This window comes from Bidens hawaiensis, unplaced genomic scaffold (assembly GCF_021521415.1).
Source record: "Bidens hawaiensis isolate Kalapana, Puna unplaced genomic scaffold, B.hawaiensis_p1.1 tig00002338_1, whole genome shotgun sequence".
NCBI classification, from domain to species: domain Eukaryota; kingdom Viridiplantae; phylum Streptophyta; class Magnoliopsida; order Asterales; family Asteraceae; genus Bidens; species Bidens hawaiensis.
This window is the reverse complement of record NW_027491126.1, coordinates 2,991,176-3,015,921: the sequence shown is the minus strand read 5'-3', so window position 1 is coordinate 3,015,921 and position 24,746 is coordinate 2,991,176. Positions and strand designations below refer to the sequence as shown.

Here is a 24,746-nt window from a genome sequence, read left to right as displayed (position 1 = left end):
TTCCGATTATTTCCAATGAATTCACCACAATTTATAATGTTTTACCCAAAAAGAATGGCCACATTACACCATTTTATTTACTAATAAAACGTATTCATATGCATTGTTATGATCATAGCATGAACGTGCATGTGGTGTGACCTTCTCATACCTATTTGCATGTGCCTGTGTTAGACATGTGCATAAGAACATACACCATACACCATTGGGGTCATCATATGAATACTTAATTTAGTTTGTGAGTAAATTTAAAAGGAGATAAATTAAATATATTTAACATTCATGAAAACAATTTAATTTGCGTTATATTTATTGCTAACACTCACTGAAACTTAAATATACACAAGGAATTAATTAAAAATATCTCAATAAACTTATAAACTTACCTTTTAAAATTGAACTTGTAACCGGTGACCATGATCCGTTTTGACACATAACTATCTATATATGAATTAGGTCTTTAGAAAGACGTCATATTACATGAAATTTAAAACCGTTATTATGATTTTTAGGGTTGTCCATAAGAACCTCTAAAATTTCCGGGCCCAAGACGGGTAAAATAAAATGAGCCCCTACTCCTAGTATTTATTTTAAAACATTTATTTTCATTGATTCACCCTATTTTCATTACACCAAAAAGTCATTTTTGTAAGCTTTTATTTAAAAAGAATTAATATATGAAATATATATATATTTGTTTGTAATAATCATGGCCCCCTCGTGAGAGAGCGGGCCCTGGGTGGCTAACCACCTCGCCTCTCCTTCGAGCTGGCCCTTATAGTTTTTAGGAATTACTGATTATAACAATAAACTTAAAACATAGTTAGATAATTAATTACAATAAAGTTAGTAAAATATCAAACTAACCATATCATGAGATATTTATTTTTCTAAAAACAATTATTACAACTACAAGTTTCTCGAAATCTAGATTATAATAATCATGTTTTTAATTTATATTAATCTGAATTGGCACTAGGCAGGCAGCAGTCACTGTTTTTCTATTATTATTATTATATTTTCTAAAAATAATAATAAAGCTATAAACTTGTAACATGGCCACTCTTTTTAGAGTCAAAATATATACTCAAAACAAAAAACACTCACCAATCACATGAAAGTACACATCTTGTCATCTTCCTCGTGAGCTCTAACTCCTTACCATAGGCCATATAATTCTGTGACACTATAAATGGCAGACAGATAAGAAGATATTATAGACAGAACAATAACCAGAAGAAACAGAACACTCTGTAGTCTGTTCTTGATCTCTATATTCATATATCAGGTCAGTTTAGTTTTGTTATGTTTGTGACAATAACATTACTTTTGTTGACTCCAATCTTGATCCAGATTTTGAGGTGTCACACACAGTTTAACTTTTTTTTTTTTAAATTGTTTGAAGGTTGAGAGAAAATGAAGAATTCAGAATCAGATCAAGCTTTTTTCATTGAGAGTGATGAAGATGATGAAAAGGATTCAATCAGAGGAGAAGATGATGGGAATGAATCAGATGTTTCAAATTATTCAGATGATAATCCTCAACACCAGGGGAAGCCAAGTTCCTTGAATCCATCTTGGCCTCAAAGTTACAGGTGAGTTTGATTCAAAGATTATAACTTTATGAATTGTTTATTAAGTTTTCTTTTGAATCTTGAATTTTCACTTTTGTGTTTATGCAAAGATTATAACTTTATGGATGCTCTTTTAAGTTTTCTATTGTATCTTGAATTTTCACTTAATGTTCAAGATTTATGTGTATACAAAGATTATAACTTTATGGATGCTCTTTGAAGGTTTCTATTGAATCTTGATTTTTCACTTAATATTCAAGATTTATGTGTATACAAAGATTATAACTTTATGGATGCTCTTTGAAGGTTTCTATTTGCCTTCGACACTTTTGGATCCCTAGCTCCCGAGGCGGTTCGCTTCTTGAAGCGGGTGCAGAAGGTGGTCCACAGTGACTCGCAGAGCCCGAGGAACCAAGGATTTATATTTAGTAGAATAGGCTTTGCGATTCAAAAGGGGATAGCGGCGCAGCTTGTTGCTCGCTTACCCATTATCCAGATGTAGTTCGGTTTGTGCTATATATAAAAGGATCAATATTTTCTCAGTAAAAAAAAAAAATTATAATATTCAAGATTTATGTCTATTTAAAGATTATAACTTTATTGATTTTTTTTTGAGTTTTCTACTGAATCTTGATTTTTCACTTAATATTCAAGATTTATGTCTATGCAAAGATTGTAACTTTATGGATTCTCTTTTGTGTTTTCTATTGAATCTTGTGTCTTATCACTTTATGGGTTCTCTTAAGTTTCTTTTGAGGCAAACAAAAACTGAATACTGAATCTTGTTTTCTCACCATTTTGTGCATTGGTAGTTTGATGCTATTTTTTTATTACCTTTATTTTATTTTGTTGCTGTTTTGATTGTCACCTTATTATGCTATACTTTACACTAATCAAAGGTTTTTGGAGATGTTGGATTATTGGGAATTTTTAGTTGTTGGTTATATTTCAAGATTTGTGAATTCTGATTTTTTTGTACCATAAATCAATAATTAATCTGAATTGATTTGTTACAAACTCCCTTGTATGATGTTGCAGGCAATCCATTGATCTGTACAGCAGTGTACCATCACCAAGCCTGATTTTTTTGGGGACGCCTACGTTGTCCCGATTAGGCAGTTCGTTCCTATCATCATCACTGACAAGAAGACACACCCCTGAAATACTCCCTACTTTTAGCAAACCCTTTTTACCACCTGAAACCGACAACCAGCAGCCCCAAGAACGGCGTAGTTCTCATTCCCTTCTGCCTCCACGCGGATCATCTGCCAAAAAGTTGCCACATTATCAGAAACCGTCTAAAGTTTCACATGAACTTCCTCTTTCAAGGCAGAGTTCATATGGTCAATCTGTGATCAACGGTATGCAACATGACAACACGAACAAATTTCATGTGTAAAGTGTTAAACATGTGATTGTGTATATATCATAAATCTTTTTCATGTTGGTTTTGTGTAGGCATAAATGTTCTTTGTGGAGTAGGTATTCTTTCGACTCCTTATGCAGTCAAAGAAGGAGGATGGGTTGGATTGTTCTTATTGTTTCTCTTCGGTGTCCTCTCGTTCTACACGGGTATCCTTCTTCGACACTGTTTGGATAGTCAGCCTGGACTCGAGACTTATCCGGATATTGGCCAGGCTGCTTTTGGCACCACCGGACGTTTAATTATTTCTGTAAGTTTTATTTACATTTGTTTTATACATATACGTGTACGTAGTACGTACGCATGAATTATAACATTTCTAAAAACACATTTCTTGTTTCTGTTTTGTGATGCAGATAATTTTGTATGTGGAGTTATATGTAAGTATTTCTGGCTCATTAATGCTTTTTTAGTTTATATTTGTTGAAAATGTTAAGTTTAATCATGATTTACTATTGTGACAATCTTTATAAGCACCGGATTGCATAAATATAAATCTGTTAATTTGCTGCAGGCGTGTTGTGTGGAATATATAATCTTGGAGAGTGATAATCTTTCATCTCTATTTCCAAATGCGCATATAAGTTTCGGAGGGTTTATACTTAATGCGCATTATTTATTTGCTATTATGATCGCTCTCTCCGTGCTTCCTACAGTCTGGCTGCGTGACATGAGTGTACTTAGTTACATCTCCGGTAAGTAATATGTACCACGTATAAAAATGTTTAAGTTTTTTTTTAATATGTTTTAATGTTTTGCCATTTCTGTTTATCCAGCCGGTGGCGTTATTGCTTCCATTCTAGTAGCCATTTGCTTGTTTTGGGTTGGCTTGGTGGATAATGTTGGTTATCAAATTGAAACCACAAAGGCCTTGAATCTGTCTAGTTTCCCTGTGGCCATAGGACTTTATGGCTACTGTTATTCAGGACACGCGGTCTTTCCTAATATCTATACATCCATGGCAAAAAGGAGTCAATATCCTATGGTTCTGTTAACTAGGTAGAGTACTAAACTACTAATATATTGATTGTTGAATGATTTTATGTTACTTGGGCCCATTTGCTATGCAGCTTCTGTATATGTGGTGTTCTTTACGCTGCAGTTGCTGTAATGGGATATTTGATGTTCGGGGAGTCAACAGAATCACAGTTTACTCTTAACCTGCCGACGAATTTGGTCGCCTCCAAAATTGCTGTGTGGACTACGGTAAGTTAACTACAGATTATGGTAAATATTATACAGTTTGTTTACAAATATTTTGTGTACTCATGTCATCCATTTCTTCTTTTTCAGGTGGTCAATCCATTTACCAAATATCCTTTATTCATTTATTATGAACATTATTTGAAAATATTGACATTTCCTTTTTTTTATTTATTATGAACGAAAACGATTAGTTAACTGTATTTCCTTAACTAGAATCACGTATGCTTTGACAATGTCTCCGGTCGCAATGAGTCTCGAGGAGTTAATACCACCAAATCATATGAAGTCGCATATCTATTCCATCGTCATTAGAACGGGTTTAGTTTTCTCTACTTTGCTTGTAGCCCTTTGCATCCCCTTCTTCGGTAAGTTCCCACATAATGTGTCCATCCATTCCCACATAAACTATATATTTTTAAATTTTATGTATAAACTATGGATTTTATAAAACTTGTGTTTGCAGGTCTTGTGATGTCACTCATTGGATCTTTATTGACCATGCTAGTGGTATATTCTAGTTCACAATTTTAAATACTTAATTTCATATTTATTACAATACTTATAACATATGCATGATCATCATTGTTACAGACATTGATACTTCCGTGTGTTTGCTTTTTGAGCATCTTAAGAGGAAAGATATCGCGCTTCCAGGTATAAACATATAACACATAAATTCAAATGTTGCATAAATGCAATGTTATTTGCTCATTTATCAAGTCATGGTCCTGTTTTGATTTGATTGGTAAGTATCAATGTGCGTATTGATCATTGCGGTTGGAATTGTCTCCTTACTTATCGGAACCTATACATCATTAGCCGACATCATTAAACAACTGTCATGATCATGTTTCAGTCCCTATATTTTGCATGTCTTTATTAGTGTTGGTGTGATTTTTATAATAGATTAGACAATTTTGATACATTTTGCAATTTTTGTTGGAATTTTGTCTTGCCTCTCTTATGATATCTTCATAAAGAGGTGTTGCTTGTCTCTGTTCTTTTAGTATGTACTCATTAAATTGAATCAGTCCGTTCTGATTCAACATTTGAATATTTTTCGGTATTGGAAATTTGTGTTAATTATATTTCGTGTAATCTTTTTTCCATTGATAAAATAGCCACTTTCTCGGTTAACATCCTGAGTGTACGTGTTCTACGATACTTGGGAATGAAGATGAACGGGTGAGCCAATAGCCCGTTAGTGATCTAATTTAACCGTTAAAAAAACTACTTGGTTATCTATAGCAACTTTTATCAATTTTAATCCGAAATCTATGCATTTGGAAAAAATATTTTTTTTTTTTACATAAAATCCATCTTTAAAATTTTAACTCTTGAAATAAGTTTAATATTATTTTCCTTTTAAAACTTTATCATCAATCAGTTTTAATACTTCACATATATATACATACAACATGGAGTCTAAAGCCCTTTAACATTGGGTCAGGCCATAAAACAAACTGTATTCATAACATATAACATTTAGAGTTTTTTAATATTTTCATCATATTTTATGTCTCTAAAATTATAATAAAAAATGTAGATCTTAATCTTATAAATCATATATAGCTCCCATGCACGTATAATTAACCCTATGATCATCCACCCTAATAATTTCTAATCAAAATTCATAAATCCCTTGAATTCATTCTTCAATAATATATAAATATTCTCCAAATGTTGCATGTTAATCTCCACCTCCTTCGCCATTTTCATATTATTATTCTCACTTTTACTTTGATTATTTCTCTCATTAAAACTCCTTCCTAGATTTATGATCAATATTATTATTATTATTATTCAAATCAATACAGGCTGATTCCTCTCTCCACTTAACAATATTATTAACACAACTGTAAGTGTGTTTGATCCTAAATTTATTATATATACCCATGCATGCATGCATTTGTGTTTTAATTTTAATTCTTTTTTTTTAATAATATTTAGGGTTTTTGATCAATCAACAAAGAGGGTACATATATATGATGAAAGGGTTAACAGGAAATAATATTAATTCAGATGATGGTTTAGAAAATGAGCTTGAATTGATTCTTAGTCAAAGGGAAAGTAGGGTGTATGGTGATCAAGATCGGGATCGAAACACGCATAGAAGCGGCAGTGCTCCACCGACGGTCGATGGTTCGTTAAGTGCGGTTGGGAGTTTGTATAGAAACCCTAATCTTGATCAGACTGATAATAGGAATAATAGTATTAATGGTACCAATGAGATGTTAACAGAAGAAGAACTTAGATCTCACCCTTTGTATTTATCATATTATTATGCTCATGGGAACTTCAATCCGAGGCTGCCACCGCCTTTGTTGTCGAAAGAGGATTGGCGGGTTGTTCAACGGTTTCAGGGCGGGTCGTCGTGTGAAGGGACGAGAGACTGGTGGAAGAAGAAGAATGTGTGTGGTGATAGTGATAGTGGTAATAGTTCTTCGTTGTTTTCGATGCAGCCTGGAGTAGGTATACACAAGAATGCAGAATCTGATTTGATTGAAATGAGAAAGGCCCGAAAAAGTTCGGCTGAATGGGTCAGTAAGCCCGATGGGTTGATTGGTTTATCGGCTTCTGGTATGGGATGCAGAAGAAAAAGCTTTGCAGATATTCTACAGGTAAATAATATTATTATAGCATTTGTTGATGAATAATAATAATAATAATATATCATCTTATATTTTGTTGTGATTTTTATTATGTGCAGGAAGGGCTTGAACACCCTGCAGGGTCTTCAAGTAACCGAATTTCTCGGCCTGCAAGTCAGAATGCGATTATTTCTAACTCTAATTCATCAAGTTTGGTTAATGATAACTTTACACCAGTTGTGGGTTCATCTGTAACAAGGAGAGCTGCTAGTCCGGGCCTTCCTCCTGTGAGTAGCATTGCGCGGCCTGCTGACGTGGCGTCTTCGTTATCTAGCTTAAATCTGTCAAAAAGCCATCTTTCTGAGGGAGATAACTATACGCAATGTGGCAGTCTTGATGGTATAAATGATCAGAGGTTAAGTTTCCAGCATCGGTTCGTTGATAACTCGAGAAAAGATAATATTGAACCAGTGAATTTTCATAGGAGAGCTGCTTCTTCTGTAGATCTAAATTCTAACCAGAACATGTTTGACTTTTCAAACTTAGAAGTGCCACGTAATCAGGTCAATAATTTCACTGGGATGGATTTATCTGGCCGGATGCCAACTAGATATTCTGCAGCAAATAATACTAATCACCTTGCTTCAGGTAAACATTTCTTTTGCAAATTTACACTAGTTATGCGGTTTAATGTGTTTCTTGATCAGTATTTTGAATATTTCCAGCTTTAAATATAAACAATGCTGAAAAGGGACAATTTCTGAGACGATATAACTACCCGCCACCTGGCATTGATAACTTTCCTCAGGGAAGAACTAATTATATTGTTTCACATGAAGATATGCAAGCTCTACATAAGATGTATGTTGAGGCACTGCTTGCTCAACATAACCAACAGTACGGGTCATCGCATTTTGGTAGATCGGGCAGTTTAAATCATATACATGAGGGTCCTTCATACAGCCATGTTATGCCATATCAAGGAAACTTAATGGAAAAATCTAGACCGTTGTCGCAACCAGAACGAACCATGCATTTTGCTCCTGCTTTAAGAAATTCAGCGGGTGAAATGAACTTTGATAGAAGATATGTTTCGTCGTTGTTAGATGAGCTCAAGAACAATAAATCCAAATCTTTTGAGCTTTCTGATGTTGTTGATCATGTCATTGAGTTTAGGTATGCCAAGGTGTTTGCTTTATCTTTTTGTACAGGTTTATTATTGCTTCTGTTATTTGTCTCTTTATATTGTAGTACGGATCAATATGGAAGCCGGTTTATTCAACAGAAGCTTGAAACGGCTACAGTTGAAGAAAAGAATTTGATATTCCCCGAGGTCATTCCTCGTGCTCGTAGTTTGATGACTGATGTCTTTGGTAATTATGTCATACAGAAGGTATATTTAGTATATATAAATATTTATATTTAATCCACTTTTATAGCATTTTAAAATAATATGTCATTCAGAAGGTATATGGCATTTATCTACTTATTCAAACTGTTTTTGTAGCATTTTAAATTGATTGTCAATACACAAATGTGTGCAGTTTTTTGAGCATGGAACTGAAAGTCAAAGAAAGGAGTTAGCGGGTCAACTTATCGGTCATGTTTTGCCTCTTAGTCTTCAAATGTATGGTTGCAGAGTCATCCAGAAGGTGATTGATTTACCAAAAAGAATCGATTCTTTTGTAAAGATCAAATCTTGATAATATCTTTTTGGATTTTGGTTGTTTAATGTTTACACTTGATTAGTTATTAATAAAGATCCTTAATTTGGTATTTTTTTAATGATTAATTGCCAACATAATCTCTGATCAGGCATTGGAAGTAGTTGATGTTGATCTGCAGAACAGTATGGTTAGTGAACTTAACGGTTCAGTGATGAAATGCGTTCGTGATCAGAATGGTAATCATGTTATTCAAAAATGCATTGAATGTGTGCCTCAAGATCGGATCCAATTTATAGTTTCATCTTTCTTTGGGCAAGTTGTTGCTCTTTCGTCGCATCCTTACGGTTGTCGAGTCATACAGGTAATAAAAACTATTCAATATTTATATATATTATAAACTCTTGTAAAATACTAATCGTATTGGATATTATCAACAGAGGGTTTTGGAGCATTGTGATGATCCGAATACGCAAGTTGTAATGGATGAAATCATGAACTCGGTTTGTATTCTAGCACAAGACCAATATGGTAATTATGTTATTCAGGTACAAACTAAATTGCAACTTCTGCATATGCGCATAGTTTTAATTGCCGTTGTTTGATAGTCAAATGACTAAAATACCCTTCACAAGTTTTGACTTTTTTGTTTGATTAGCATCTACTGCAACATGGTAAACCGCAAGAGCGATCTGCTATTATCAGCAAGCTTTCAGGACAAATAGTAATTATGAGCCTACAGAAATTTGCTTCTAATGTTGTTGAGAAATGTTTGACTTATGGAAGTATCGAGGAACGCAAACTTCTTGTGAAGGAGATACTTGGTTCAACTGATGATAATGAGCCGTTACAAGTGAGAAATGTTTCTTCTCATTTCCCATATTACCCTTTTGTCCTTTGTATCGTTTGGAAAACTGTTTTTTTTTTTGGACAAATACAGGCAATGATGAAAGACCCTTTTGGGAATTATGTGGTGCAAAAGGTTCTAGAAACATGTGATGAGCAGAGCCGTGAATTCATCCTCTCGCGCATAAAGGTCCATTTGGCTACTTTGAAACGATACACATATGGTAAACATATTGTTTCTCGTGTTGAAAAGCTCATCACTTCAGGAGGTGAGAAACATGTTCTAAACACATTATTAAAATCTATAAAATCATGATTTTCTTAATTTATCTCATAAAATTCTACATTACTTCTATTTGCAGAAAGGCATACTGCATCGTCAACTTCCTCTAGGCCCTGAGGTATCATGTTTTCGATATGAAATTAATAAGACGGTGTCACCATAAACTTTGATGGTATGATCTATATGTGAATATGAGCTTTGAACTTGTAAAGACTAAAGAGAGAACTGTAAATGATCGATGATCGGTTTTGATAGATAAGTTAACAGGCGAGCATGGTTTTTATGTATATATGCTGCTGGTTTCTTGGTTTTGAAAAGATATATTATTTGAATATATTGTTTGTTTTCATGTTGGTTCTTGAAACTTGATAATAACCAATTTAGGCATGTACTATACTGTTCTGTTCTATCCACATGAGAAATAAAACTTCAAGCAATTTGATTGTCATAAAACTCATATCAAAGACATATATCAATACATATATTATGCTTAAATTCTTAAGAGGTAAATACCTAAACTTCATAATCATAAGTCATAAGTAATTAATTGTTTATTCCATCTTCTTGTTGCTTCATTTCATTTTCTTTTGCAGCCAGCTCTTCTTCCTCTCTTAACCTTTTGGCCTCTTCAATCTCCTTCCGCTTTACCTCAAAAAACTCAATGAGCCCGCCAAGAGCAACGCCAGGGTCCTCATCTTTGAGAAGTTGTTCGGCCACTTCAGCAGGGGTAACATCCACTTGGCACATCAATCCATCAATCTCTTCAAAAAGACTGTGTTCAGTAATACCAAGGTAGTTGGAAGTTAACATTCTAAACGCGCTCGGGGTGCAGTATGACATGTGGATGTGAACATCCATACGTCCCGGACGAATAAGCGCCGGATCAAGCTTGTCCTTCCTGTTTGTCGTGAATATTATGATCCTCTCGTCACCACAACTTGACCATAACCCGTCAATGAAGTTGAGAAACCCCGATAATGTTACCTTTTTAAAACAATTGTTGTTAGATTCATAATGCTAATTTTTATAAATTCATATTTCTCCTCTTAACTTTATACTAAAGGTGGCAAATTGGTGGGTCGGGTCGAACGAGTCATGAGTTGAAATGAGTCATGGGTCAAAATGAGCTTGGGCGGAACGAGTCAATTCAAAAAAGAGTTGTTTTGATTTGGGTCGGAATAGGGTAGGGTCGAACAGTGTTTTGAGGTTTTTTTTTTGTTTTTTTTTGTGAACGAGAATAATGGTGGAGACATTTTAGCTTTTTTAAATTTTTTCTTTTTTATTTATATTTTAAGTTGTAACTTTTTTTATTATATTCTTTAAATTTTTTTAAGGGATTTTCTATTAAGATTAAAAATTTTCAATAATAATAATAAAAAAATTATAACTCAAAATATAAATCATAAACAAAAAAAGTAAAAACACTAAAATGTTTCCTACATTGTCCTCGTTCCACATAAAAAACCCACCGAGAATCGAACCGAAACCGAAAAAATCGACGAAAATGAAACAAAAAGCCAAAACCATACCACATCAATCGAAATCGAAAAAAACAATCAAAACATAACTAAAAGAATTCAAACCGAACAAAAACGAAACTGAAAAAACGGACAAAAACAAGTCCGGAATCGACCAAAAAAAACAAAACCCAACCCATCACGGGTGAAAACTCGTGTTGGCTTGAAACCTGAACCGAACCAGTTTCGTGTCGAAACCTGTCTTGTACGAAAACCCGTTCCGATCTGAAACCTGTCACATTTCCTTAAGACACTAACTCACATCGACCCAATTCTTTGAACTTGTCGACCCATTTTAACCCAAAAATAAAAGAATGAAATTTCAAATGACTTATATTGACTCATTTAGGTAAAACCTTCTACCCAAATCAACTCATTTAATTTTTAAAATAACTTAAATTGACTCATTTGAAAGGGTTTAAGTCAAGATTGACATCCCTAAGGAGAAACTTCAAGATGTTATAAAATATTGTTCAATTAAAGCCATTTAAGTTTTTTATAACTATACAAAATCACATAATTAACAGAGTAATTAAGTTTCAATATTATACATCAAAAGATACATTTCTTCTGATTTCAAATACTTCAAGTTTTGATATTAAGTTTTTCCTAAATGACTAATAATTATGAATCTTAATTGTTATTTATTGATTTACTGTGTACGACAATAATTATAGAGAAACTTGATCACTATATACAATTTACTAACCTTGGGCTGTTCTTCCACATACCCGCGCGGCTGACTCCTCCGCGTCTTTTCCACCTGCACCCGATCATGCAACTCGACCGAGCAATCAATATCCTCAACCACCAATATCGATCGATTCGCAGTCGCCACCAACAACCTCCTCAACTCGGAATTGGAATGAATATTAGTCAACTCCAAATCATAAATATCAAAACTCAAGTAATTCGCCATGGCAGCAATCAAACTCGACTTCCCAGTCCCAGGCGGACCATACAACAAGTACCCTCGCTTCCACGCCTTCCCGACTTTCCTATAATACTCTCGTCTACTCAAAAACCTATCCAAATCCTTCATCACAGTCTCCTTAACACCCGCATCCATCGCCACGGTATCAAACGTGGCCGGATGGTCGAGATTAACATACGTCCATTGCGTAGGGTATCGGGTATAACTCGTCTTCCTTTCGACGGTATGAAGCTTAACTGTTTTGTCACTAAGTTTCATTTCGTTAGCCGTGGTTATAATATACGGGATATAAGAGTTGAAAACTAGTTCTTTGTAACTCTTATGAAACGTTAGCTTAAACGATCTTTTATCGGACTTGGTCGTCCGACCGTGTTCGTCATGCACAAGATACTCAACACTTGGGTTTCTTTTGGAGACTAACGACCACGTGAACTCAACACCGCTATACACGTCAACGTACTCTTCTTTAATCTCCATAGCGATGTTAAGTTGGTTTTCTTTGTCGTGTTTGCTGACTTTAAGACGGCGGACGTCGGACGTGATGCGGGCGGACAGGTAGGTATTAGCGGCGGTGTAGATTTGGTTGTCGCTAAAGCCTTCGAATTCGTAGAAGATGAGTGTTAATTCTGTGGAGAATCTTTTTATGAAGTTGTGGACGGTGTGGTGGATGTGGTTGCGGAGTTCGTGGGGTAAGTAGTCGCGTGAGACGCTGCGGATGACCATGGCGGCTGCTGCGACGGAGCCGATGGTGGAGATGATGGTTTTGGCGGTGGTGAGTTTGGTGTCCGTTGACGACGGAGACATTTTGGTAGTAAAGTCGTTGGTGGGATTAAAGTTATTATTATGAAGAGTGATAAAGTAGAGTGTTTGGTGGGGAGATTATTATTAATAATTACAACTATGATATATACAGGGGTTTTATCACTAGTGAAAAAAATGTATAGCTGGAAATGGGACAAATAATAATAGTTTGTAAAGACGGAATATTTACAAATTACCACTTGTAATCCTTACATACCAAATAATAATAAGAAAACGAATTTAAGTTCAGTTTTTGTATTGGTTCGATTGTAAGCTTGGTTAACTTCGAGCTCATGCTCGAACTGAGCCAAGCTGCCTTGTTTAATTTTAAAGGTTGAGCTTGAACTCACACCAGCTCGACTCGTTTATGAGTTAGCTTTCTTTTAATAACAAGTAAAAATGGAAATAAAAATGAACTAAAATAAATCAATAGGAAAACAAGAAGATGAAAATGTAAAAAGTTTAAAAATCAAATATTCATGGAAATTGTGTGGTCTGCAAAAAATCAAAGTACTCCTAAATCAATAAAGTGTGTCAAAGTCACGCTTATTTTAGGTTTACCTGTTTTTTTTTTACATTTTTATATTTTTCATTTTGTTTCACTTAACTTTGGTTACACCTACAATTTACGCAATACTTGCAACTCCGACAACTATGAATAGTCACTTTTTTTTCGGTGTATTCATTTTTCATATTTTCAGTTTCGGTACCTTTTGGTGTCTGTATATTTAATAATACCGATACTAAACTAACAAAATCGGTATTATATTCAGTTTATACTTTAACTCATTTTTTGTAACAATATTTTTCAACACGCTACCAATCTCATTCTTAAGAAAACACATCCAAGCAACTTTGCCAACTACAAGTTTAAGACATAACGAAATTTTAGGTGTTAAAATATTAATGTTAAGATTAAACCTAAAATCATATCTAATCATCTTTACTACTTACACTAATCCTTTATACTTATATTTTCCAAAACAAAAAGGTATATACTGTTACTAATCATGGAAACAAAGCAAATATCCGACACCATTTCTTTAAACTTAATTTTGAAAACTATTAAAAAAAATAAATTATTTACTAATATAACTTGCCCACATCAAAACATTCTGTCAATATCCGAACGAAAAAAATAATAATACGTGTGGGTAAGCCGGCTTGTCATTTATATACTTGTTTCCGTCGTTTGTGTCTTGTGATGTTGAATCACTAAAAAATGCATTTTTATGTTTCCATTGTTAGAAAAGTAAACTAAAATATATTTTCATTATTAACTTTATCCACAAATAGTTAAACATTCCTAGTATACACATACAACTACCAGTTACTGGATTTGTTTTACTTTTTGCTAAATGTTTCATAATGAGCTAAAATGTCTCTAAAATAAAATAAAGGTGAACGAAATATCAATTCTCAAAGTAATGTATGATTGTATTCACAATAAATTTGTTGCGAAAGTTGGGTGGAAAAAATTGTACATGTATGTAAGTGTATATTTTATTTTTTTTTTATGTTTACCTAAGACACAATAGTAATAAACATGGATGATTAGAATAAGAGTTGGTTTGGTATGTGATAATTGAATGGGAGATAGAATAGAATGGACGAGGTAATGGAATGAATCATTATCATTTCATTAACATGTTTGATTACCATGTGAGAATGACATGAATCATTAGTTTTTATTTTTTGATAAGCTAAAAAAAATCATAATAAAATAAAATGATAGTGAGTAGCGGTGGGATTGTGACGGTTAGTGGCAAGCAGTAATGGTGGTGATGGGTGATGGGTGGCATGATCAATTGCTGGTGGTGGCAAGTGGTGGTGATAGTGTGCGGTGGTGGCGGTGGTAAGTGGTGGGTGATGGTGGTGGGTGGTTGGTGGCAGCAACTGAGACAGGTAGTGGTGGCAGCGGGCGGCGAAGGCGGGTGTTGGTGGCGGCGGGCGGCGGTGGTGGTGGTGGCGGGCGACAGTGGTGGGTGGTGGCGGCCGGCGAAGGAGGTGGTGGTGGTGAGAGGGTAATTGGTAGTAGTGGTGGGAGGTTGGTGGAGGTGATATAGTGTGAAAGATGGATGGAATGAAAAAAAGAGGGAGGGGGGTTGATGGAATGAATTTGGAGTGTTTTGAGGAAATGAAATGAATATGGTAATAGGTGATTTCATTCCATTGACCAACCAAACACATTTTTTTTATTCGATCATAATGATTTATTCCATTTCGCCTCTCATTCATACACACCAAACGCTACCTAAGCTTTTACAACTCAAAGCATTTAAAATCTCAAAGAAACTTTATTATTAAAAAAATGTGTATAATTTGAAGAGAAATATGTACAATATGAACCTATAAATTCTAGATAGCTATATAGATAAAATCCTTTTTCTAAAGCCGGCCCGCTTGATGAACGTAGAACCTATAAATTGTATTTACGACTTAAAGTCGGGCCGTTTGATGAACCTGATGAGAGAAATATAAGGATTAAGCTTTTTATGGGTGTAAAATAGGTTTAAGCAGTTGGGGTTGATTTGGGAGAGCTTGTGTAATTTTAATTTTAATTTTGATTTATTGTAATAGATAGTTGTGGGTGTAAATATCGTTGGTTTGTCAGGGCTAGCTCCTTGTTAGTCTTGAACCTATTTCGTTAATAAATTTAAAAATGTTGTTGGTTGTTTAAAACAATTATTATTTTTTTTAGAGAAAAAAATAAAACGTTAAAAACCAAAGCCTACAGGTGCACAAAAAACCCAAACCCGGAACTTGTTTTTTTATACTCTGGATTTTACTACCCGAACCCGTACCACCCTACTCGTAGAGTACGTATAAGGTATGTATTTAAATACCATAATCCGTACCAGGAACCGGATCAGGTTCCATACCCAAAATTACACAAAAATAACTGAAAAATATCCCGAAAATAGGGTATTCAAATATATGATTTTTGAATATACAGTTCTATACCCGACCCAAACCCGGTGCATATGATATGATTTTTAGAGATAATGCCTGGAGCCGAACCTGACCCGGACATTGTTAATACCCAATTTTCCAATACTCAGTCATACATAGAACCGAGTATTTGAAAAAACCCGATTTATGCCCCTGTACCAAAGCCTTTGTTACAGCCCAGCTGGTAATCAGGCTAGCCACCGGTTAGATATTATTGGATTATGGGCTAAGTATCCAAAAACGGGTCAGACTATTACATTTATCCTTTTAATATTTTTTTGCCGACGTTTGAACCAACCAAAACCACCGTTACTGCCACCTAACCTTCGGTAACGTGAAAGTTACCGCCACGTAACCAACGGTAACGGTTCCGTTTACTCTTCATCTTCCTCCTCGATTACCATAAAACGAGCCCCACCGTAACTGATTTCAGGATTATATTGCCGCCGATTAATCTCAACCGTTGCTCCGCCGCATTATTCAGATCCTAATTTCACCGCTCCTTATTGTGTCTTAAGGTATATTAATTTCTCAATTGCTGATTAATCATATTCATACGTCTGTTCATATTTGAATTTGTATAGATATAGATATAGATATAGATATAGATATAGATAGATACAAATATACAATCGTTAGTTTAAAAGTCAGGGCGTATTCCGTTGAATATGTTAGGTGTACATACTCCTTATGTATTTGGATTGGACCTTTTGGATTATTATGTAGGAACGTTCTAATTAAAGCCTAGGGTTTTAAATTCGATAGTTTTGTTTAAATTAATAATATCAGACACCAGGAGCTTTTTATTAAGTTATTAAGTTGTTATAGTCTGTAGATGAAGATGCCGGAACAGGAACACGATCCGGATATCGTTAGATGGGGGCTGCATCATCTCATGGAAGTTTGTTCGGTGACGAACGGTGGATCGCCGGCGGTTTTTACTCATTACGATAAGGATTTGTCGAGTGTCGAGTATGTGAGTGAAGGTTTTTGTGAATCGAATGATGTTAATGGTGAAAATGATGAGATGTTGAATGGCGGTAATGTTGAGAAGGACAAGGAGTTTGGTTATACGAATGTTGAGAATGATGAGATGATTGCGCGTGCGTTTCAAGAAGAGTTGTCGCAGCTTGCGGTGGAGGAGGATCATGGGTCGATAGGTGAAGTTCATCGGAAGGAATCGGTGCTTGCTCAGGATTGGATTTCTCCGTCCAAACGACATGGTATCTTAGGAAAGTTGATATATACCTAGTCGTTGTTTTATTTCTGGAACTGTGTTTTGATATATTGTCGTAGATGTAGAGTTTGAGAGCAATCGAGAACAAGATTTGGAAAATGGAGAAAGATCTGGTGATGATGAGGATCAATCGTGTACACCTGAGATGGCAGATGAGTCTGTTCTTGATGGTGAAGTAGGAAAGAGGATAAATCAAATGGTTCCCATCCGTGTAAGTTTTCTTGTGTTATGTTTATAATCTATATTAGGTATTCTTTGATTGCTTATTTAAATTCTTGGTTGCTTTCCTGATAAAATATACTTGCTTGGTGATTATGTCTTGAAAAGATTACACCTTTATTTTCAAGCATTATGTATCTAAAGGCACATGCTTGGTGATAAATACACTCACACATACTCCGAATCAGTTTAAGATTTATTTGCTTAATCTCTTGCAGCATGTCCCTAAGGTAAATGGAGAACTGCCCACTGCTGATGAAGCAACATCGGATCATCAGAGGCTAATGGACAGGTATCATTATTATTTTTTTTGACTGTTTATAGATGATTATAATGCCTTTATTATACAGTTATTCTTTGTGATATGTGCTTTCCAATAATAATGCTTGATTGTTTTCTCAGATTGCAGATTTATGATCTGGTCGAACTTAAAGTTTCAGGGGATGGTAACTGCCAGGTTTGAACTCGCCTGTTTTTAATGTTAATACGTTTTCACAATTTAATATGTGTAGCATATGAACTTTGTCAATCTTACCAAAATCATGATATTTTGATATATTGTTCGTTAATTAGTGCTTCAATAATTTGAGATTTTATAAAAAACACTGCACGCTAGATTTTATGCATCTGCCGGTTCTTTGTATTTTTTCTCAGTGAATTATTATAATCTGTTACAATCTACGAGTAGTATCTGACAAAATGCGAAGTTCTAATCTTAATGGTCCTAACTAGAATATATTCTAACACTTCTTTTCTTTTCTCATCCCTTTTTTTGTTTAGTTCCGCTCTTTGTCGGATCAAATCTACCGCTCCAGTGAGCACCATAAGCTTGTGAGAGAACAAGTTGTTCAACAGGTAGGCTAAAGTAATATTGGTGTCATCTACCCAACAATCCCTTTCTGTTGCAGGATTTGATATTAATGATCTCTAATCATTTGTGTGATCAGCTCAGTTTTCATCCAGAACTATATGCAGCTTATGTTCCCATGGGTTACGATGAGTACTTGAAGAAAATCAGCAAGTATGTTAGATTTTTTTGCTACTTAAAGAGTGTATTACTTTTCATTTCTAATGTATAACCAAATTATTAACAGGGATGGCGAATGGGGTGATCATGTCACTTTGCAGGCTGCTGCTGATGCGGTATTAACAATCTTATTCTACATAGTATTCACACAAAAGATAAACACTGGTTCTTTTATTTCAGCAACTGATCTCGTGTTTCTGGTAATTGCAGTTTGGAGTCAAGATATTCGTCTTAACTTCATTTAAGGATACGTGTTACATTGAGATTCTACCATGTGCTCAAAAGTCAAAGAGAAGTAAGTTATTCATGAGAATGCATGCATTTATTCTGATAAATTTAGCAAGTTTTGAGTTTTTATTGACTTGTCAAACCGTGTGGCCTGAATCATCTGCAGTCATCTTCTTGAGTTTTTGGGCTGAGGTGCACTACAACTCAATTTATCCGGAAGGTGGTAAGTTATGTGATTATTAGTCTACTTTGCTACCTGAGTTTTTGAATTTCTGGTGTTGTATTGAATTTCATCTTTACGGTGTTTTCTTACACAGAGCTGCCAATTATGGAGTCCAAAAAGAAGAAGAAATGGTGGATGCTTGGGAGTTGAGTGCCATTTGGGCACAAGCTGCTGTGTACATAAACTTTGAATACATGAGTGTATGTATAGATTTCATTATTCTTTTTCATTTGTTTACCATTCTTTCTGTTACTTTTGTTTTTTCTAACTTGCTAGTTTGTAGACATTAGTACTATGATAGATTTTGCAGAACATAGGAAATATAATAAACATATGAGATGTTGACAATGTCTGTTAAATCTCCTAATTTATATTCAAACCAAACAATAAATATTACCAGAAGCAACATGTTACAAACTTGATCAACCTGTCATTCAAATGATATTTTAAAATATTACATTTTAAAAGTTAAAACCATTTGAAAATACACATGTTAAAATATCATTTGAAGACTTCCTATACAAGTTTCATATGCACCAATTCAGGCTTCCGTAACTGGTGCTTATAACTTTAGGACTTAAACAAAACAACCACTTATTATCTCCAACAACTGGATCCAGAAGCTTTTTCTTTAACCCATCTGTTAGTGACCTCTCAAAAACACCATTTTTAGGGGTCGACGCGCCCTCAAAACACGGCGATGATTCCCCAAGGCTCTCTAAACTCTCTTCTTCCACAATGGTGTTCAGAATCTCCAACACTTGACTCATTTTTGGCCTCAGTTTTGGTTGTCTACGCAAGCACTTGTTAGCCACAGCTGCTAGCTTTTGAGCCGACTTGATGGAGTAGTTCCCTTCAAGACGAGGGTCTAGAATCTTCTGGAACTTTCGTATGTCGTTGGAAAGGTGTCGTCTCACCCAATCCAAAAGCTTTTGCTCGTTTTTCGGCTTGTTACGGTCAAACGGTCTTCGACCCGTGATAAGTTCATATAAAAAGATCCCAAAGCTCCAAACATCACTTTTGTACGTTAACCGTCCTGTTTGGACGTATTCTGGCGCTGCATATCCAACTGTTCCAACTACCTGTTAAACATGACAAACATTTTACTTTATTTGTTCAACTTCAACCTACTAAATATAAATAGTTGAGAGATGGTTTTAAGTTTTAACATACTGCTGTTGATACATGCTCTAGCTCATCTGTCGGGCCGAGCCGGGCCAACCCAAAATCAGATAGCTTGGCATTCCAATTCTTGTCCAACAGAATATTTGAAGATTTAAAGTCTCGAAAGATTATCTGCAATAACATAAATCTTGTTAAGAAGATAATCTATAATGGATGGATCCAAACAGGCCCATCGTTGATCAAACGGGTACCTGAAATTCCATTCCTTCATGGAGATATGCTAAGCCTCGAGCAGCATCTTGTGCAATTTTGAGTCTAGTAGACCATGGAAGAGGCGTTTGAAATCGAGACAGATGATCTTGAACACTCCTATTTGGCATGTACTCGTACACAAGAAGCCGTTGAATCCCTCTTTCATCATCTTCAGAGCCATATCCCACAAGTTTGACCAGGTTTGGATGGTCAACAAACCCGAGAACATTCACCTCTGTCACCCATTCTTTATGACCCTGACAAAATAATCAAAACGAAAGTTTTAACAAAAGTTATTCATGTGTCCATATTCAAGAAAATAAGTAAAAAGACTAAAAAAGTAAACCTGCAGTCCCCTTCTGCTAAGTTGTTTGATAGCAACATCAATCTTCTGGCCCGAACTGTCTGTTTTCCTAAGCACAGCCCGATACACGCCTCCAAAACCGCCTTCTCCTATCATTAAAGCCCGGTTAAAATTCCTTGTGGCAGCTTTCAACTCAGTGATTGAAAACTCCCTGAGGTTATTATAACTTTTGCCACTCGGGTTTTGAGTCAAACTTGTGAATGAAACCTTTGTGGACGACGCGGTACTACTATCAGACATATCCATTGACGTAAAGTCAGGCCCCGATTTCCTTCCTTGTTGACCGATTGACATGGTGGACCGAACCGGAGTTGACTTTGCGGTCTTAGGTTCTCCATTTTGATCACCTTGAGAGAAGTAGAAACAATTCATAGCCTTCATGGTTTAGAAAGATTTTGCAACCATACTCTAGTTTCACTATATAAAGACATGCAACCAATAAATGTTGTTAACAGTGTAATAAACCAATAAATGTTTTTGCTTGTAGTATGTTTTATAAATTTAATTTACAGCTACTCTTCTAAAATTCGTAAGAAAAAAAAAAGATGGCCAATTTGTTGGTTATATTGGTGACAGTCTTGATTTTAAGTAAATGGGGCCAAGAATCACGCATTTGTGTGCTTTCTAGTTATTGTCTGGACCCACAAATAAAAATGGTAAATAAATAATGTAGAGGAGTAGGTTTTGATTTTGAAATTTTGAAACAGGCTATTTTCCTACCCTATTTTGTGGGGCTAATCGTCATATATGATTGCAGAACATTAAATCAAGATTTTAAATTATGCAAGCAATGTAATCTTCATGTCAAGGTGAGCAACAAAGTTGTATACAAATACTTCTCTTATTTTTGTCATTTGAGTTTTTCCAGTTTTCATATTGATAGCATATCAAATAAATTCCCTTATCAAACTTTTCCATTTTTAGTCAAAAGAGCGAAATAAAAAGCCCCTCAAAGGGTTGCATGAACCCGAAACACGAAACCGATGTTTGGTTTACGGTTCGTTTTTTGTTTTTTCGTGTAATAAAACCCGAAAAAATGAATCGAATTTATAGATTTTCCTTTTTTTATTTTAAATCATTTATAATAATTTAATAAATATGTAACTCAAATATATTAACTCAAATGTGTACAAATCAACTAGTTATCATATCAATTAACAAAATGATTTAGGCCTAATTTCATTATTTTGGAACAATAAATTTTTCCCGCATAAATTTCTAAGCTTAAATGGCAAAACCGAAAAGACCAAACCGAAAAACTGAAACCGAATGATATTAAAAATTTCAAAATCCAAAGTTTCGGTTTTTGATTTGGTTTTAGCCCAAAACCGACCCAAACCAAACTTTGCACAATCCTAGATATTACTAAGAATACACAATCAATTGCGAAGTCAAGAAAATTCCAATTAATATCTTAAAGTCATAACCTTTAGCCGAAATTTGACAAAAAAAACAATTTTCAATGCACTCAGTAAACAAAATACCCAACTCATGAAGAGCATATTATGTGATTAAAGATAGAAAATGAAAAAATAAAAATATTACCTTTATGTGATCTGTGCTGGATGTATGAGAGAATTAAGAACTAAACTCTAAGTTGAGAAATTTAAAGAAACCTTGGGACAATAGTTAAGGTTATTACAAGGACAGGCAGCTGGGATATAGTTTACCAAACATGTCTTGTTAACACCCATTTAAAACTACACAAGAGATATGATGATGACGTGGATATATGGAGAGAAATGCGGGGAGAATTGTGACATTAATGTTTTTTAAATTGCTTGGTTTCTAATGTTTTTCTTCCTTCCTAGGTAACCGGTGGAGGTTCAATGACGAACACACACATATATATATTATGCACTCTTGCCGCCCATATTATTTATTCGGATTTGCTCATAAATAAGTTGTATACTTGTATTTGTTAATTCTTATTATCATGAAGTTCAACTACAAAGAAATGATGTTGGTGGTTTGTGATGCGTGTTTTTTATTCGCATTTGTTAGTGACATGATGCGGAGTCAGTCGTTGAATGAGAGTTGGAGGAGACGTGAGAGTCAGGTGCGAGACGGGAAGAGAGGAGTGGCACATGTGAATAGGAGTAAAGAGAGAAAATGTCGACCTGAAGTATTAATCGACTCTTGTTGGTGCATATTTTGTAACAGATGATCTTTCGTGTTTGTTAGAATTGAGAGCAACGGTCAAAGGGGAGACTGTTGGTGCATTTTGTGACCGTCGCTATGCAATTCTGACCAGCGGAACGCCACAGGCGAAGTTAGCACAACTTTGCCTTAGGCGAAGCGGCGAAGTTGTAACAACTTCTGCCTTAGGCGAAGTTATCACAACTTCGCCATAGGCGAAGTTATGAACAACTTCGCCTACTGACGCCTACTGAAGTTTATATATATATATACGTGTGTCTTGTTTAGGTTAAGTAATCCAGTAATTAGTGTGTGTTTTGAGCAGTTTGTTTGTTTAGAGAGAGTAAGAGACAAGGAGAGTCGTGTGAGACGACCCGAGGTAGAGCTCACCTCGGGTCAGTCGTGTTTTCTGTTTATGTTCTGTATGTCTCGTGGTTGATTATTATATATAAAGAATCTGCAGATTTGTTTATCCCGTTCTTGTATTTGTTCGTATACGTGTTTGTGTTCTTCATCTTGTACACCATTAACGAGTCTAGGAGGATTCCGCACTCCTAGACCTCGTGCGGATCTCGTATCGATCGGCGACGCCCCCGGGGGGACCTACATGTGGTATCAGAGCCTTAGGCTCTTATGCTATGGTTCGAGATCTGCGTTTTGGTGTTTCTGGCACGTTTCTGTGATACGAGTTAAGTTCAATTTTGCCTCAAAATTTAAGTGGGCAACAACTCAGAAATATTGATGCCTCCTATCTATCCTCAAAGCGTATTTGGCTTTCCCCAAGTCACCCCGAATTGACCTCGACCCATAGTGTCTGATTAAGTTGTAAGTACTCTTCATCTGGTTCCCGTTCTTCTTCTTACTCTATGATTAAGAAGTCTTGATATTTTGAACTCTAAAATGTTTCAATAACTCATATATATATATATATATATATATATATATATATTTTTTTTTTTTTTGATAAACATTTACATAGACTTCAGAGTAGTAACCAACTGCAAGTCCCGAATCTGGATCACTGCAGTTTCTTGAAACGCTATCTTCACGGGAATCAGAACACTTACGGGCTCGTGTATGACTGGGTAATCGCTTTTCTGCCTATCATTCGGAAAGATATATATGAAGACATGCAGAACTCGTAAGGAGTTTCCACGTAAAATCAAGTAGTTTTAGTTTGTATCACATTTACTTTTACGCACCATAAAAAGTTACCATGACATACAATGACTGTCCTAAAGCCTTTTAAGCCTAATAACTTCACTAGTTAAGCACACAAAGTTAGTATATCTATCATTTTCCAAGGTTGGATCAATTTTCCGTTTAACATAGCAAACGTACTTCTTACGAAGTAGTTGACTTGAAAAATAATTTCATTTCCCTTTTTTAAAAAAAATTTAACATTAATCGCCCCGACCAAAACAAAGTCTTCAGGTAAACGGCTATCCCGAAGATCCAATGGATCAGCTGGACCGACCACATACTAGTATGTGTCCTTATAACTAAGTATGATCGACTAACTTTTCAGCGAAAGAATGAAAACTCATCATAAACCGCCCCGGTCACTGTCAGTCATCTGGTCAATGGCTATCCTTATATTCTACAAGTAGAAATGAGGACCAAACATATCCTAAGACATGTCCTTCAAACTGAGGTAACCGACAAAATTTTAAGCGATAGTGACGTTTTTTTTTTTTTTTTTTTTTTAATAAAGTACTGTAGGCGAAGTTAAGAATAACTTCGCTGGATCTTTCTTAAATTCGCGTGACTGGGCGAAGTTGAGAATAACTTCGCTTAGGGTGAGCGAACTTAGGAAGTAGGCGAACTTGAAGAGAACTTCGCTGAGTTAGGCGAACTTGAAAAAGTAGGCGAAGTTGTGAATAACTTCGCCTCTCCTTATATCTTCGCCGAAACCCTACGTATCCTGACGGCAACTTCGCCTGATGAACAACAACTTCGCCTGACGAACAACACAGTTTCTGCAGATCTGTAAAACGGATTTTAACGAGGTTTTTGACGGTTTAAAGGCTTGAACACACTGGTAGGAGGTTAGAATGAGCAAAAACACCGAAAACACGTCCCGCGAAAAGTCGAAACGGGACGAATTCTACACCCGCGTGAATATCCCGAACCACACAATC

The 24,746-nt window shown here is 35.3% G+C and overlaps 5 protein-coding genes across 6 annotated transcripts; 3 read left to right on the top strand and 2 right to left on the bottom strand.

Moving 5' to 3' along the window:
- The first annotated feature begins 1,045 nt into the window (after positions 1 to 1,045).
- On the top strand, positions 1,046 to 5,213 carry LOC143618792 (amino acid transporter AVT1C-like). Of its 2 annotated transcripts, none has more exons than XM_077090890.1 (12): positions 1,046 to 1,288; positions 1,406 to 1,595; positions 2,613 to 2,935; positions 3,033 to 3,247; positions 3,354 to 3,377; positions 3,512 to 3,692; positions 3,774 to 3,996; positions 4,068 to 4,203; positions 4,291 to 4,310; positions 4,423 to 4,568; positions 4,667 to 4,710; positions 4,795 to 5,213. In XM_077090890.1, exons 2-12 carry the CDS (start codon positions 1,417 to 1,419, stop codon positions 4,861 to 4,863), a joined length of 1,560 nt encoding a protein of 519 aa, XP_076947005.1. In that variant the 5' UTR covers positions 1,046 to 1,288; positions 1,406 to 1,416; the 3' UTR covers positions 4,864 to 5,213. The 2 variants fall into 2 exon arrangements, with proteins under 2 accessions (XP_076947005.1, XP_076947006.1); XM_077090891.1 differs by lacking the exon at positions 1,046 to 1,288 and having other exon boundaries at positions 1,367 to 1,595; positions 4,795 to 4,855; positions 4,951 to 5,213.
- Positions 5,214 to 6,191: 978 nt separating this feature from the next.
- LOC143618718 (pumilio homolog 4-like) lies at positions 6,192 to 9,581 on the top strand. The gene is made up of 7 exons (XM_077090813.1): positions 6,192 to 6,824; positions 6,914 to 7,442; positions 7,520 to 7,970; positions 8,046 to 8,187; positions 8,339 to 8,446; positions 8,610 to 8,822; positions 8,899 to 9,581. Exons 1-7 carry the CDS (start codon positions 6,192 to 6,194, stop codon positions 9,061 to 9,063), a joined length of 2,241 nt encoding a protein of 746 aa, XP_076946928.1. The 3' UTR covers positions 9,064 to 9,581.
- A 506-nt stretch (positions 9,582 to 10,087) lies between these two features.
- Positions 10,088 to 12,859, bottom strand: LOC143618791 (AAA-ATPase At3g50940-like). The gene is made up of 2 exons (XM_077090889.1): positions 11,814 to 12,859; positions 10,088 to 10,571 (listed from the first exon to the last, which is right to left on the bottom strand). Exons 1-2 carry the CDS (start codon positions 12,840 to 12,842, stop codon positions 10,131 to 10,133), a joined length of 1,470 nt encoding a protein of 489 aa, XP_076947004.1. The 5' UTR covers positions 12,843 to 12,859; the 3' UTR covers positions 10,088 to 10,130.
- Positions 12,860 to 16,133: 3,274 nt separating this feature from the next.
- LOC143618790 (OVARIAN TUMOR DOMAIN-containing deubiquitinating enzyme 12-like) lies at positions 16,134 to 18,972 on the top strand. The gene is made up of 11 exons (XM_077090888.1): positions 16,134 to 16,309; positions 16,620 to 17,014; positions 17,094 to 17,239; positions 17,466 to 17,539; positions 17,650 to 17,704; positions 18,028 to 18,102; positions 18,195 to 18,268; positions 18,342 to 18,390; positions 18,485 to 18,569; positions 18,669 to 18,725; positions 18,820 to 18,972. Exons 2-11 carry the CDS (start codon positions 16,627 to 16,629, stop codon positions 18,873 to 18,875), a joined length of 1,059 nt encoding a protein of 352 aa, XP_076947003.1. The 5' UTR covers positions 16,134 to 16,309; positions 16,620 to 16,626; the 3' UTR covers positions 18,876 to 18,972.
- Positions 18,973 to 19,082: 110 nt separating this feature from the next.
- Positions 19,083 to 20,884, bottom strand: LOC143618789 (serine/threonine-protein kinase PCRK1-like). The gene is made up of 4 exons (XM_077090887.1): positions 20,449 to 20,884; positions 20,102 to 20,359; positions 19,899 to 20,021; positions 19,083 to 19,807 (listed from the first exon to the last, which is right to left on the bottom strand). The coding sequence occupies exons 1-4, from the start codon at positions 20,845 to 20,847 to the stop codon at positions 19,253 to 19,255; spliced, it is 1,335 nt and encodes a 444-aa protein (XP_076947002.1). The 5' UTR covers positions 20,848 to 20,884; the 3' UTR covers positions 19,083 to 19,252.
- Between the last annotated feature and the right edge of the window lie 3,862 nt (positions 20,885 to 24,746).